This window comes from Leptinotarsa decemlineata, unplaced genomic scaffold (genome assembly GCF_025532065.1).
Source record: "Leptinotarsa decemlineata unplaced genomic scaffold, Ldec_3_MD MMD2_P_RNA_scaffold_5, whole genome shotgun sequence".
NCBI classification, from domain to species: Eukaryota; Metazoa; Arthropoda; class Insecta; order Coleoptera; family Chrysomelidae; genus Leptinotarsa; species Leptinotarsa decemlineata.
The window spans coordinates 11,228,241-11,243,943 of record NW_027412532.1 but is presented as its reverse complement, the minus strand read 5'-3'; the positions used below and the strand labels follow the sequence as shown (position 1 = coordinate 11,243,943).

The 15,703-nt window shown below is 38.0% G+C and overlaps 1 protein-coding gene across 1 annotated transcript; it reads left to right on the top strand.

Annotated features, from left to right (window-relative positions):
* The first annotated feature begins 542 nt into the window (after nt 1–542).
* phr6-4 ((6-4)-photolyase) lies at nt 543–14,769 on the top strand. Its single transcript, XM_074169537.1, has 8 exons — nt 543–691; nt 5,645–5,923; nt 6,443–6,653; nt 6,745–6,985; nt 9,902–10,284; nt 13,992–14,132; nt 14,187–14,338; nt 14,393–14,769. The coding sequence occupies exons 2-8, from the start codon at nt 5,733–5,735 to the stop codon at nt 14,694–14,696; spliced, it is 1,623 nt and encodes a 540-aa protein (XP_074025638.1). The 5' UTR covers nt 543–691; nt 5,645–5,732; the 3' UTR covers nt 14,697–14,769.
* Nucleotides 14,770–15,703: the final 934 nt, after the last annotated feature.

Genomic DNA, 15,703 nt, shown 5'->3' with positions numbered 1-15,703 from the left:
CCTCTGATCAATTGACGATCCAAACTGAGCCTAAAACACAAACTCACAATCTACAAAACGTTGTTCAAGCCTGTCATCATGTACGCTTCAGGCGTCTCCATTCTGGAGAGATTGCATAATAAGTTGATACGGATGATTCTGAATGCTCCGTGGTTCGTACGGAACGAAGCCATCCGCAGAGATTTGTAGCTGCCTTCCATTCAGCAGTCCATACAGTCGAGGAATCGGTAAGTTTTTGATAGTGCGGAAACTCACAAAAATTCGTTATTTAGAGAAACTATAGACTATGCTGACCCGTTTGTCCTTCTCACAAACTGCAGTTGTAAGAGTAAGGGAGCCAGGCTCCAACCTGTTCGAAATTAAGATGGCTGTCGGAAATAGGTCTTTCTTACGAGTAGGTACAAAATTTCGATGATATTTCGTTTCATTCAAATTTAAAGATAGGAAGCGCTTAATGAAAGACCCTATATAGTTTCGCGCTCTCTGTATTGCAGCCAAACACATCGGTTGCAACGTGATCTCAAAGGTCCCATGACAAATTCGACCAATGACGGAGTGTTCAACGCTAGGTCACGTTGCAAATGCCGTGGACGGAAATATTTCACAATCCTGTTTCGGTAGGCGCTTTGTAGTGTTTTGAATTGTTCAAACAATAGTGGGTTTTAATGGTTTATTATGCTGCATCGAAAGGGTGAGTTTTGTTTTGGTATTCATCATGCGTTTTGATTTAATCAAATAACTTGGTCGTTCTCTTTTTCTCAAAGCAAGATTTTTAAACATATCTACGCAACTAGATTGGCGTAAATGTTTACATATGTGACGGAATATGAGTTATATTTGCATACTTTTTTTATTTTTTTGTAACAGCCACAAATTAACGTACTCTAAGTAATGATATATATATATATATATATATATATAATATATATATATATATATATATATATATATATATATATATATATATATATATATTATTTTACATTTTACTTGTAATTTTGACATTATTTTCAGTATCTACTTATATTTTTATATGTGTGTTTGTAAATTGTATTTTTGTATTTGACATTGCTGATGTTTCTTATGAAACCCATGGCAATAAATATATTATTATTATTAATCGGATGATACTCGATGAAAATTCATAACATATTCAAGAAACACTTCACAGTTTCTTAAAAACACAGCACGTGTTTCATTATACAATAGCATCTTCGGGCTTGTCTATACTAACTAAAATCTATATAATATACCTACTCAATGCTTTATAGGTAATTTTACCCAACTAATGTTAAAACTGTGTACTTGAGTTTGTGAATGAATCAATTGAAAGTAATCGTACAAACTTATTTAAATGAACATGTAATAAATGAAGTTACCTCAGTTCATGTATCAGTTTATTATCAGTTTCCACATTTGAAAAATTAATTGGTAACGGAAAGTTATTTAATTATATTTGGTCATTTAGTAAATTACCCGAATTCTTAAATCTATTTAACACGTCCTTCTGCTTGTAAATGGTTTGCATAAGTGGAATTAATCTTTCCATTCAAGAAACTACTTATGTGCTCTTTAGTTCTTTGAGAAAATGTTTTCGCCGTTTGGCCAATATATAAAGTCAACTTATATACCTACTCCTGATCTATCCGACACTGAAGTTTTGTCTTTGTTATACGTGAATATTTACGTTATACGTGAATATTTACGTACGTTCGAAAAAGCGTTGTCCGGTGTCTAATCAGCAATACTTTGTTTTGGAGCCCTGGTTTTATATAGTTGTCATCTTGAGTTGACAGCTGAAAAGTAGACCGCATTGGAAACTCTCATATTTCTTTTGAAATATGTTTTCCGTTAACCAACTGTCGCCCCTTCCTTGACAACCATAGGAAGGGAAACTTGTGTGAGCCCAGGATTAACGACGTCTTACCTCCTGAAGAGCGAATATTCATACGGGTTTGGACGACAGAAATCGACCTTCTATCGTTCTACATAAAAGTCGATTGAATGAGAAGAACTAACTACTCACGCTAACTCGACCGGCGTTCCCCTACTGGACGATATCTTGGATAAGTAAGATTTGATTTTTCTATTAAAACCCTAGATGATGTCTTTGTAAAGAAAAATATGCACGCTAAATTATATTAATGACAATTACTCCTGTATTACTTGACATTCTCAATTTAGAATTGATTGATTTGACTAAGCTGTTTATCATTTTGTGAATTCGTAAGTAATGAAAATCTTTCCATTTTCTCAATTTCTTCTTTATACTGCACCCCCTATCAAATTGCGCCCTAGACCATAGCCTAAGTTGCCCTTATGGGTAGTCCGGGCCTGCTCACGGTGTCAATGTTTCTTAGAAATAAAAAAATATGTCGCTTTCCAGAAGATTTGTCACTGGCGGACGATCACGACGAAATTTTGCAAACCAAATGTGAACAGTACCTATTTTCTGATGCTCCATCACCAAAATTTGAACAAAACAATTATAATATTTTGTCGTGTTAGGCCTTTCTTGAAAATCATTAAAATTCATTCAATGGAATACCTCAATGAGTGATGTATACTTTTTTTACACACTTACTCTTTTCTCTCTCTGTACAAGCTGTTCATTTTCTAAGCTGTTGTTGAATCTAGAATGATAAAAGATTAATTTTACAAATATTCTGATGCCTGATGACTTCGACAATTGCGGAAGTAGCCAAATGTTACACCCATGCTCAATCCTTAAAGAGATAGGATGAAACCAAAGGATGTAATCTTGCCAGGATCACCTTGGGCGACCCTGGGAAGCTGGCGCCAAAGAAATATCTGGCGTTGACCAGAAAAAATCTACGCGTAACAGTAGGATTTCTGACTGGCCACTGTTAACTAAGGGAACACCTCGGACCTCTAAAATTTGAAAAAATACAAGTGTCAGGGGAGGTTAAATATCTGAGAGTGATCCTAGATTCCAAACTGACCTGGAACCAACACTTGGACAGGATAAAGAGGAAAGCGGAAGTAGCACTGATGCTCGCCAGACGCACCTATGGAAAAACAAGGGGGCTAAAACCAGACATGGTATATTGGCTATACACGATGGTGGTTAAACCCATGATAACATACGCATCTCTGGTCTGGTGACCAAAGATGAAGCAGGCGATCGCCATCAATAAACTAGGTGAAGTGCAAAGACTTGCATGTTTGGGAATGACGGGAGCAATGAGAACTACCCCAACAGCTGCATTTGACACTCCTGAATCTACCTCCTTTACACTTTGTGATAATGGAGATGGCCAGGATGGGCCGATTCAGACTGGAAAACTCACCGAACTACAAAAGATATGTGCACGGACCACATGACACCGAAGTACAACTTTAACATAAATTTCACGGCCAAAATCATAAGCCGTGAAGAGTGGAAGACCATTAGTCATCCCGAAAACATGTTTGGAAAAAACACCTGATATACAGATGGATCGAAGACCAAACATGGAACGGGAGCTGGAATATACCGAGCGGAAGTGTATGCTATCTTGCAGTGGGCAAGGCTTTTTAAATTGAGACCTCAAAGAAATGAGCGGATCAATATTTTCACAGACAGCAAGAGCGCACTAGGGGCTCTGACAAACCCGAAGGTGACATCAAAACTGGTCTGGGAATGCCATGAAGAACTGAATGAACTTGCAAACAGGAACAACTTAACTTTGTACTGGGTGCCAGGGCATTCAGGAATCACAGGTAATGATAAAGCTGATGAATGCGCTAGACGCGGATCATCAACTTCATATATAGGTCCTGAACCAGCACTAGGGGTACCAAAATCATTGGAACGAAACCAGATTAGGACATGGACCAATAAGATGCACACAGAGTACTGGAAAAAAGTACCTGGCAACAAATACAGTAGAACCTTCATCAGGGAAACGTCCGAGAAAAGAACTGAAGAACTAATTCAATATAGTAGGGATCGGCTCAGAATAATTACAGGGTTGCTAACCGGTCATTGTCCGCTTAGAGGACACCTGAATAAAATGGAGACCTCAGCTGCAGATTATGCAACGAAGGGATAGGAACAGCTCTACACATCTTATGCGAATGTGAGGCACTGAATCACAGGATGCTGGACGCACAAAATTACGCCCGGAAGAATATGACGAACATCCAACACGGAACCTGTACAAACTAGTACAGAGAACGAGACTGATGGAATGGGTGTCATGAGAAGATGGGAGAATAAACACAATGAGCCCAAGAGGCTGCAGTGTTTTCTGGAGACTTGGACTAAATGGACAAGTCGGACAGCTCCCAAGGTACAAAAAAAAAGGAACACCTCCATAATATGGGGCTAGTGGACATACCTCTATGCAGGATGTTTGAACAGGAAGATGAGACTGTCAGGCATGTCCTATGTGAGTGTCCGGAGTTATCGTCAATAAGAGAGTGTGAGTTCGGCAAGTCTTAGCCTACACCTGCCGATATAAAGGAGATGTCTCCCACTGACCTGTCCACCTTCCTGGAAAGGACAGGATGGACGATGACCTAGGAGGACAACTCCTCGGGAGAATGTACAATTGGTCACATGTGGCCTAAGTGCTGTGGGCTTACACTCACCCTCCCTACTCTACAGATACAGATACAAATATTCTGATGCTAAATTTATCACCCTCTAACGGTTGTATGTGAAAACATACGGGCAACCCTTATAAAAAATAAATATATTCATTTCGTATTCGAAGAGAATTTTGAATTTTCATCTACATCTATCATATTCAGCGTTGCGAACTTTGAAGTAGTTATATCGCCTGTCGCCATAATCCGTTTTTAATATGATCTATCGCATATATCCGTTCTATCCGTTTAGGGTATTGGTGTTTCTTCTCTAACTGCTATTATTCTTGTTAAGGTGGAGGTCTGGTTCCGCTCACTCTCTCATAAGGATTCCTACTCTATCCCGTTTTGTCAGCTTTATCAGGTTTATAGAGTTGCCTAGTTGAGCAGCTGCCTACTGGGAGAGTGGAATGCAACCTGAGGAAGCCGACATTCAATAGCTGAATGTGATCACATTCTACAACCCAAGCTATCGCACTGCGCACTTAGCAACAACTGACTGGCAAAACGTTTGGTACTTCCCGGTTTTTGCTCTCTTCAATCGTGACTCCGGGTGTGAATGCATATGTTCTTATTTTGAACTATAAGTATTTTGAGTTGTACTTTTGAGTCGTTGAACAAAGTTGTAAGTTCGGTGGGAAATCTTTTATTAAAGAACCCAAAATCATAGTAATGTCTTGTAATACCTCTACGATTCCCACATAGGTATATAGCGGCCAACACGTCACAAACTGATCCGTGTGAGAGGACCATATCTTATGAAGACTCGGTCACTATAGAGACGAGGTATCTTATTATCATGTGGTGTCATTGTGGAATTTCTCATATTTCAAGGTTGAAGATATCTTCTTTTCTATCCATACATGGAATCCCATCATATAAAGGGGTATTTATTTTTTTAAATTATATTTTCACAGGTCAACGTCATAACATCGCCAGTACTGCTTTTTCTTATTTGATATTTTCTCTTCCTCCGAGCTGATGTTGGATACCCAGAGTGTTTATAAAAAATAAAAACATTTTATGAGAACTAGCTCATCTTAAATTGCAGATTCAATGCTCAGAAGAAATGCATGAACCTGTACAGGGTTGACGAAGTGAAACTCCCAACTTCTACAATGTATTCTCATAGTCAGTAGATGAGCGGGAGTACTGGCCAAACGTCCAACGGACAGGAAAAACATACAGTGCACTGGTTCCGGAAGGGGTTGAGACTACATGACAATCCATCTTTGAGGGAAGGACTTACTGGAGCCAAAACTTTTCGGTGTGTGTTTGTTCTAGATCCTTGGTTTGCGGGATCTTCAAGTGTTGGTGTCAACAAGTGGAGGTGAGTTGTAGTGACACAAAGTAACAGACATAGTAAAAACTTGCAGTTTACTGCCATTATCCAATAAAAATCTCATAGATCGTTAATAAACTGTGAAAAGCGTAACCATCGACTACATTGGTTCTCGATTTTTTCCTGAACTGCAAAATTATCTGCTCTTCCAAACAATCTGACTTCTGATGACATAATAATATGTCTAGTAAATTCATTGGACTTGGCTAATCTAATTTGATTTTCTACAACATAACATTTCATTAGCTCTCCGAAATTGCTATATTATCGGAAAAACATTCCAAAAAAAGTCTCGGAGTTTGAGTAGAGCCTAGATGATGACACCACGACCAACTGTCGAAAGCGCTCGCATATAATAGGAGTTATAAAGCTTCAAATCCTTTTTGTGAGTTATATTAATATTGAAATACTGAAAATAAAGGAAAATTAGTTGCATCATTCAATATATATATATATATATATATATATATATATATATATATATATATATATCATTTTTGCTTACAGATTCCTGCTCCAGTGTTTGGAAGATTTAGATCGCAGTTTGAGAAAACTCAACTCACGATTATTCGTAATCAGAGGACAACCAGCAGATGCCCTTCCAAAACTCTTCAAAGAGTGGGGAACTACAGTCCTTACTTTTGAAGAAGACCCGGAACCATTTGGGAAAGTGAGAGATCATAATATTACAGCGTTATGCAGAGAATTGGGGATAACTGTAAGTGTTATTCATGGATATTTATTGAAGGGCTCTTCTTTATCGGTGTTTTCTTAAATATTGGTTATGACATTTACACTCTTTTTCTCAGGTGATTCAACAATCTTCGCATACACTTTACCACCTCGAACACATAATTGAGAAAAATGGAGGAAAAGCACCCCTTACTTACCACCAATTCTTAGCTGTAATTTCATGTATAGGTCCGCCTCCTAAACCAGAGGTACCAGTGAATGCAACAACTTTGAATGGGGCCATCACACCTTTGGCAGATGATCACGATGAAAAATATGGTGTACCTACTCTGGAAGAATTAGGTTTCGACACGGAAGGTATGGTTGTTTTGTCCGTTTTAATGTTATGTGTTTTTGTAGCTCCATATCTCAATGAATATTTATTCCACCGTGCCGTGGTACACCGACGGATCGAAGGGAGGGGGGGCAAAGGGGGCAAGTGCCCCCCCCGAGAAAAAATTCCCTCAGGGATGTGTGCTTAAGAATTGCAAACTTTTTATTGAAGCGTCAACCTTTCAAAAAAAAATTTATTTGATGTACGTTCTAATTTTATTTTAATTTTGGCGGTGGTAGTGGCAGCAGAAATTTGCAACCTTGTGACAAAACCATTTCGATAATCGCCATTGCAATTTGTTATTGTTGCTTTGATAAGTAAATAAATAAACTTTCCACACTACATGGTAGAATATAATATATTCCTATATGAATCAAAACGTAGGGTAGACCTACAGGTAAGGTATTTATCTATAACTTGGTGGTTTTAAAAAGTTAGGGGTGAACTAAGAAATCTCGATTGCCCCCCCCCTCCCCGAAATCATGGTCTGGATCCGTCACTGCCGTGGTATATACTGATCAATGGAGAATTTTGTTATCTATACATTGATGCTGTGTTAATTTCTTCAAAATTTTATTTTTTTGCATCTTTTCAGCTTATGATGTCGTTGGGTGATTTTCGGACAATTTTTTTCTATGAATTTAAATTGAACCAAAGTGCTGCCAAAGCAGCCCACAAAATTAACCAGGCATTTGGCAATGATGTGTTGATGAATGTACTGTTCGATGTTGGTTTGCGAAATTTCGTTCCGGCGATTTTAGCCGCGAAGGCAAGCCCCGAAGTGGTCGACCTACAGTATTCCAGAACGAAGATTTAAGGACCCTGGTGGAGACCGACCCATCACAAAATGATGCGTTCTTCTGCACAACCAAAACTATCCTTTTTTGAATCGGATCATCACGTGTGATGAAAAGTGGTTGTACAACAAAAGGAGAAAACCCACCAAAAAGACCGTGGTTACTGTATGGTGGTCAGCGGCTGCTTTGATTCATTATAACTTTCTACAACCGGCCAAATCATCACTACTGTGAGGAAATCGACGAAATGTACCGAAAATTGCTTGAGCAGCAACCGGCACTGGTCAATAGAAGAGGTCCGATCCTGATCCACGACCACGTCTATTTCATAAATCACCCACCAAAAATTAAACGAATTGAGTGTCGAAGTTCTACCTCACCCCCCCATACCTCTCACCAGTAGAACCATCGCCAATCAGGACCCGGCAAAAACGGCCTTCGTTGACTTATCGAATCCGAGTAAACAATTTTTATGCTGACGGAATTAATCTACTTGTGATATGTTGGCAACAGTGGGAGTTTCGATTAAACTGAATATTACAGTTACTAAGTTACTGAGATATTACAGTTTAAAGTAGACTTGTATGAACGGACGAAAGTTTTGAAACAACCTAATAGAAGCTTCATATTCATTGAAAGCAGTTAACAGTGTTTTGTTATGGTTAAATTACAGGAATAAGGAATCCGATTATCAAAATTTTCGAGGATTTGATGTGAGCTCCTATGTCTTCAATCCTTAGTAATATTTATGTGAAATATTTCGAAAATTCATTGATGGAAACTTACCAAAATCGATTTTGAAGTATAGCGAGGATAGATTGCTAATATTTTTGTTCTAAGAAATCGTGGTATACATGGCAAAGTAATATTATTTTTAAACTTTTATATGGATAACTAAAGAAGTAACGTATATCTTTTCCATTATATTCAAGCCGTAGAACCTACCATATAACATAATTAGTTATAATATATGATCCACTTTGAATAATACTCTGCTTATTCTATCTATGTATGATAGACTTAGATGGACTGCATATAGACTTGTACACATCGCCAATTCCACAAAGCAATCTAATGCAGAGTATTCTAGACTACTGGCTGACATTGGAAGCCACAGCATTCTGGGAATGACCTCTGACATTATGCCTCCAACTGTCAACTACTGACTGCCTTATACAGTACTTTTTCTGAGTAGAGAGGATTGGATCATCCGGGAGAAGGAAATTTAAAGAGCAAATAGCTGTTGGCTCACAGATGGATCAAAAAAACCTTTGGGCTCTGGTGCGGGTGTTTTTAGTTGCACACCCAGGACAGAGATATCAACCTGCCTAGGGACCTATGCGACTGTTTTTCAAGCAGAAATCTATGCTCTTGAATTGTGTACGAAGAGATTGGTAGAATCCAATCTCACACACAAGTCAATAAAAATGTTCTCGAACAGTCAAGCGGCGTTAGGAGCTCTTGGCTCCTACCGAGCAACGTCTAAGTTGATAGCGAATTGCCAAAAACGACTCTCCTCAATAGGAAGACTTAACAAATTGTCTCTGGTCTGGATTCCTATCCACACTGGCTTGGAAGGCAATGATGCTGCTGACTTCCTTGCAAAGCAGGGTGCTGCAAGTAGCTTCATCAGATTAGAACCTGTCGTTGGCATTTGTTTGAGTTTTACCAAACAAACATTGAACACCTGGATGGCAAGAAGATTTAAAGACTTCTGGCAAAATATTCCAGGATTGGCTTATTCCAAAACGTGCATTCACCCTTCGAAGCTTAAAACCATACAGATGTTGGACTACAGTAGGAATGAACTACGATGTTTAACAGGCCTCCTTGGAGGTCACTGTCATTTGGAAAATGATGAAACACAAGAGCATATAATTTGTGCCTGCCCTGCTGCGGACCGATTTAGATTTTCAGAGTTTGGTGGAACCACACTTCCACCATCTGACCTGAAAGATCACTCACCATTTAAACGAATCGGCTTCATCAAGAAGCACTCTATTTTGACCTAACCTAACCTTGATATCAGTCATCAATATTTCAAATCAGTACATTGAAAACTTTCAGAATTTTTTTATTTTTCAATCACACATGTTGTTTCAGGACTGAACCCACCAGTATGGCAAGGTGGTGAAAGCGAAGCCCTAACCCGCTTGGAGAGACACCTTGAACGGAAGGCATGGGTAGCTTCATTTGGTCGTCCAAAAATGACGCCTCAATCATTACTGCCATCTCAAACAGGCCTGTCGCCATATCTGAGGTTTGGCTGTATATCTACAAGACTGTTTTACTACCAACTGACTGATCTCTATAAGAAAATCAAGAAGGCGTTCCCTCCGCTGTCCCTGCACGGGCAACTACTATGGCGGGAGTTCTTTTATTGCGCTGCTACCAAAAACCCTAACTTTGATAAGATGCATGGAAATCCTATTTGCGTGCAGATACCATGGGACAAGAATGTTGAAGCTTTAGCGAAATGGGCGAATGTATGTATATGAAAATTGTTATATTCAGTGATGACACTGTTGTCAAAAGTAGATGAACAAAAGATTTCAATTTTTTTTTGGGATTGATAGTTTTACTGTCCAATAACTCATATTGATGATATTTGACATATAAATGGAGTCTGCTTGTCAATTTTTTTTATTAATTCGAAGGGTATATTTTTGGGTATATGAGTATATGTATGGGTATATGGATGGGTATATATTTAGGTATATTTTTACCAACGATGAAAACATCATCACAGATCATGAAATCCTACCACCTATTGGATTATCGGACCATGCAGTAATCTACGCAACTGTTCAGCTCAACATTCACATGCCAAACAAGTACGAAACCGAAGTTTTCAAAATAATCGACTTTGATCAGTTATCCGAGGAACTTTCTACTATCGATTGGACACAACTGTTTAACGCATGTGATGACGTTGATATCCTCTGGGAAAAAATTCTACTCGACCGTAACTGCCTCTGCTGACAAGAACTCCCGCAACAAAATATGCCGGAAAATTGTCTCAAATCATGGATCAATGCCGAAATAATGTCACTCATACATCACAAAAAAAGACTCTGGAAAAGATACAAAAGATCAAAAGCCACAGAAGATTACCAATCTCATCGAAATTTCTCAAAACACTTGGTATCAACAATACGATTTTCACGTCGCGAGTTCGAAGAATACATTGCAGACTCTGAAAACAAAAAAAAAACTGTACAAGTTCATACGATATAACCTGAACACCAAAGTAAGCATTCCACTCCTACGAAAACCTGACGGTTCCTTGTGTTCTACAGACATCGAATCAGCAGAGATTTTGGCCGATTCTTTCACAAGCTTCTTCACGGTCGAGCCTCGAGATGACCAATTACCAAAAATTATAGCAGAACGACTACGTGTTAATCTGACTAATGTGTCGTTTACTTCGGAAAACATTAAAAATCATTTATTGAACATTAAATCGAATTCATCTCCTGGTTTGGATGGAATGAGCCCCTTTTTTCTCAAAAAATTTGCAGAAACTCTCTGCTCTCCGTTGTCAACAATTATGTCAGTTTCTTTCGCAAAATCTCGCATCCCACGGGCTTGGAAGAAGGCATCTGTCACCGCCATTTTCAAAAAAGGCGATAAACTCAATCCAATTAACTACAGGCCCATTAGTCTTTTATCCGTACCTTCCAAAGTAATGGAATGCATCATCGTAGAAGATGTCAGAATTTTTAACAAAAAACGCAATTATACCACCAGAACAACATGGTTTCGTCAAAGGTAGATCAATCACCAGCAATCTACTACAATGCATGAACGATTGGACGACAGCTTACGATAGGAAAATAACGACAGATATCGTTTATCTTGACTTTGCAAAGGCTTTCGACAGGGTCCCAGTGAGGAGGCTAATGCACAAACTTGACACACACGGTATTCGAGGCCAACTAAACCTATGGATTGAAAATTACATGACAGATAGAACTTTCTCAGTCAAAGTGGGCCACTCTTTTTCTTCGCACAGACAAGTCATAAATGGATATCCCCAGGGATCTGTTCTTGGCCCGCTCCTCTTCGTTGTTTATGCAAATGATCTTGCTCTTCACATGAAGTCCAGCAAGTATTTTTTTGCCGATGATACTAAACTGTATGGAAATGCCTTAGTCGAACATCATTCCCTTCAAGAAGACCTCAACTCGATTAGTCAGTGGTGCGATGATTAGCTTCTACCTCTTAACGTCGACAAATGCTTCGTACTTCAACAAGGAAAAAACAATCCACTCCATACGTACACAATAAGCGGTCAATCGATACGTACAGTGTCCTCACATGTAGACTTGGGAGTGACTATTAATACCGACTTAACTTGGTCCGAACATATAATATCCACATGCAAATGCGCAAACACACTGATTTACCTCATCCACCAAACGTTCCTCCATCCATCATATTCAAGTTCCATAAAACTCTACAAAACCTACGTTCGTCCAATCATGGAGTATGCAGGTCCAGTGTGGTGTCCTGTTCTGGTGCGCGATAGGAACTTGTTGGAAAATGTACAGCGTCGAGCCACACGTATGAGTTTTGGTGAAGTGCGTCCAACCTATCCTGAAAGACTGAGGATGGCACAACTGCTAGCTTTTGACCAACGTCAACTCCGTGGATACCTCATCATATCTTTCCGTATAGCTAAGTATAACTATGCTAATCAGAAAGAACTTTTTGTTTTTAACGATGATTCGCGGTTACGTAGTCACACACTCAAATTAAAAAAGGAAAAATTCGCAACGAGGCAGAGACAATATTTTTTGGTGAATCGTATTTTCGAAACATGGAATAGCTTACCCAACGATGTTATGAATTCCGACTCAGTGAACAGTTTCAAAAACAAAATAGACATTTGCTTATTTGCTTAATCGGCTCTATGCATATATTAATTATTTTTCTTTTCTTTTTGCATGCATTGTATTAACTTGTTGATATCCTTCGTTTTTAGGCTTACATAGGACTTTGTCCTCAGCCTTTATTTATATGTAATAATAATAATATAACACTGATATACAATGATATATATCCTACTTTTATCAAAATAGTTTCATCTATATTCATACATTTTGTAGTCATATTTAATATTCCGTAAATCATATATCTACTTATACTTTTATCAAAATAGTTTCATCTATATTCATACATTTTGTAGTCATATTTAATATTCCGTAAATCATATATCTACTTATACATAATATATAAACGTTGAAGAGCTTGACAGTCTCCAAACATGTGATTATTCATATGTAAATATTAGGTTAAATCGAAAGTTTTTGTCTGTTTTCATGGGTCTACCCTTAGCTGTAATATCTCAATGAATCCTTATTCAATATAATCGAATAAGCGTCATCCGACGTAACCTAACTCAATTATTTCGGTCAGCTTAAAAATTGGTCGTACTCGGGATTCGATGAGGCGGACGAAGGCCGTTTTTGCCTGGTCCTGATTGGCGAAGGTTTTACCGGTGAGAAAAAGTTATTGAAGTGCCAGAAAAGATGGTAGTCGATTGGCGGGAGGTCTCGGGAGTATGAAGGGTGAGGTAGGTGATTGGTGGAACGTGCGGACGGACGTTGTCGTGGAACAGGATCGGACCCCTTAGTTGACTAGTGCCGGCTGCTGACGCAATTCTTGATACATTTCGTCGATTTCTTCACAATAGGACTCTGCTGTGATAGTGTGGCCCGTTTGCAGAAAGTTATAGTACCATACAATAGTAACCATACAGTAACCATGGTCCTTTTTGGTGAGTTTTCACCTTTGGAAAGTGCCTGGATGGCTCATCGGTGTCCGACCACTGCCCTAAACGTCTCCTGTTGCCGTAGAGGATCCACTTTCCGTCACATGTGACGATCCGGAATTATTCGACTCACACTTGTGTTACGTTGGCAGAAGTGCACTGATTTAAATGGCGCTTATTTCGATTGAATTGAATGATATATTAGAGTTTAAAGTAGACTCGTGGAAACGTACAAAACTTTAGAAAACGACCTAATATTTCTATGTAAAATTTATAAAATGTTATATTCATTGTATATCAAGTAAATTGATTTGAAAACCACCCAGAAACGAAACTGTAAAGTCTCATTTTGGTAGAGATACTCTCTGAGGATGTGACAAGATTTTCTGAACAATCATTGTTACCATTGCATTCAAGGGCCAGACTGGATTTCCTTGGATAGATGCCATAATGACCCAACTAAGGCAAGAAGGATGGATCCATCACCTCGCCAGACATGCTGTAGCTTGTTTTCTCACACGTGGCGATCTTTGGATTTCCTGGGAAGAAGGAATGAAGGTACACAAACATACCATATTTAGTGTTGAATCCTCACTAATGATTTGTTTCAAGGTTTTTGAGGAGCTGTTACTGGACGCTGATTGGTCAGTTAATGCTGGAATGTGGATGTGGCTGTCTTGTTCCAGTTTTTTCCAACAGTTTTTTCATTGCTACTGTCCAGTGAAATTTGGTAGAAAAGCTGATCCAAATGGAGATTATATAAGGTAAAATTATATTAGTACAGGAGTATTTCAACTATTCCTCATTACCTTTTTCAGGAAATACCTCCCAATTCTGAATAATATGCCTCTCCAATACATCCATGAACCATGGTTAGCCCCTGATAGTGTTCAACAAGCAGCCAAATGCATCGTTGGGAAAAGTTATCCCCTTCCAATGGTTAATCACACAAATGCAAGTCGAATCAATATACAAAGAATGAAACAAGTCTATCAACAACTGGCAAACTACAAAGTGATGGAGACCGCTAGATATCCTGTCAACACAGGTTATAGTGAAACTTTTCAGAGACAACCAAGTGCTGTTACAGTTGGTAACCCCAATAATGGTCAGGCAGCATAAATATTTAAGTTATGTTTCATTTTGAATTGTGATAGTTCTTTGTGTCATTAAAAAAAAAACTAATTCACTGTCAGATTATTTTGAATTCAATAAAAATGCTTAATTAGGGGAATCCAAAAAGAGTTTTTGTGGATAAGGATGACACTCAAAATTATCCTTTCAGACATACTGATTCTATTCTATGTTCAATTATTGCGATATCGTCAAGCCTTTTTCTTCTTGTCAGAGGTTTCAATCTTCCATGTTATTTGTGAACTTATTAGTGGTGAAGACTTATTAGAAATGATACACACAAAAAAAATTGAGCAAAATATATTAAGTTGACTATTACACCAGCACAGTTGAGTTAGATAGTATTAAAACACCTTTCCATTCAATACCGACAAGTATCCTAAGTAAACTACTATATTAATATAACATTTCTACACCATTTTTTCAGGTGATGATAACTAGAATAGTTCTGCTTTATTATTGCACAAAATTCACAATTACAAATACTAATGTAAAATAGGTAATGATATTTCAATGAAATATTGACTAAGCTAACTTATTTTATTCAGTCAAAATGGCTTGATTGAAATTTCTGAGATCGGATTTACATAATATCATCTTCAAAGTCTATTGTTCTAGAAACATGTCAAATCCCTTCGAAGGATTTATCAAAAATTTCATATTTTAATATTTCAATGTATGTAAAATAAGTTCAAATAAAATAGAGATGCACTCTGCCTCCAATAATATTGAATAATTCATCATCTCTCCAATCATGTCTTTCTTTTTCACTCACTGATTGAGATTTGCACATTTCTTCAAAAAATAATTCAAACAATATTTTTTTTTCGAACACAAAGACGTAAGGCACAGCTTTGGGAAAAAATCTTGTAGTCTCCATCAATATATAGAAAGTGGGGAAGTTCCAAAGTAGGCAGAAAAAATTAAGTACATTGAGTTATTTTCTGATACTAACTTTCTCTCATTTAGTTTTCACTCTAAATATTCTTGATGGA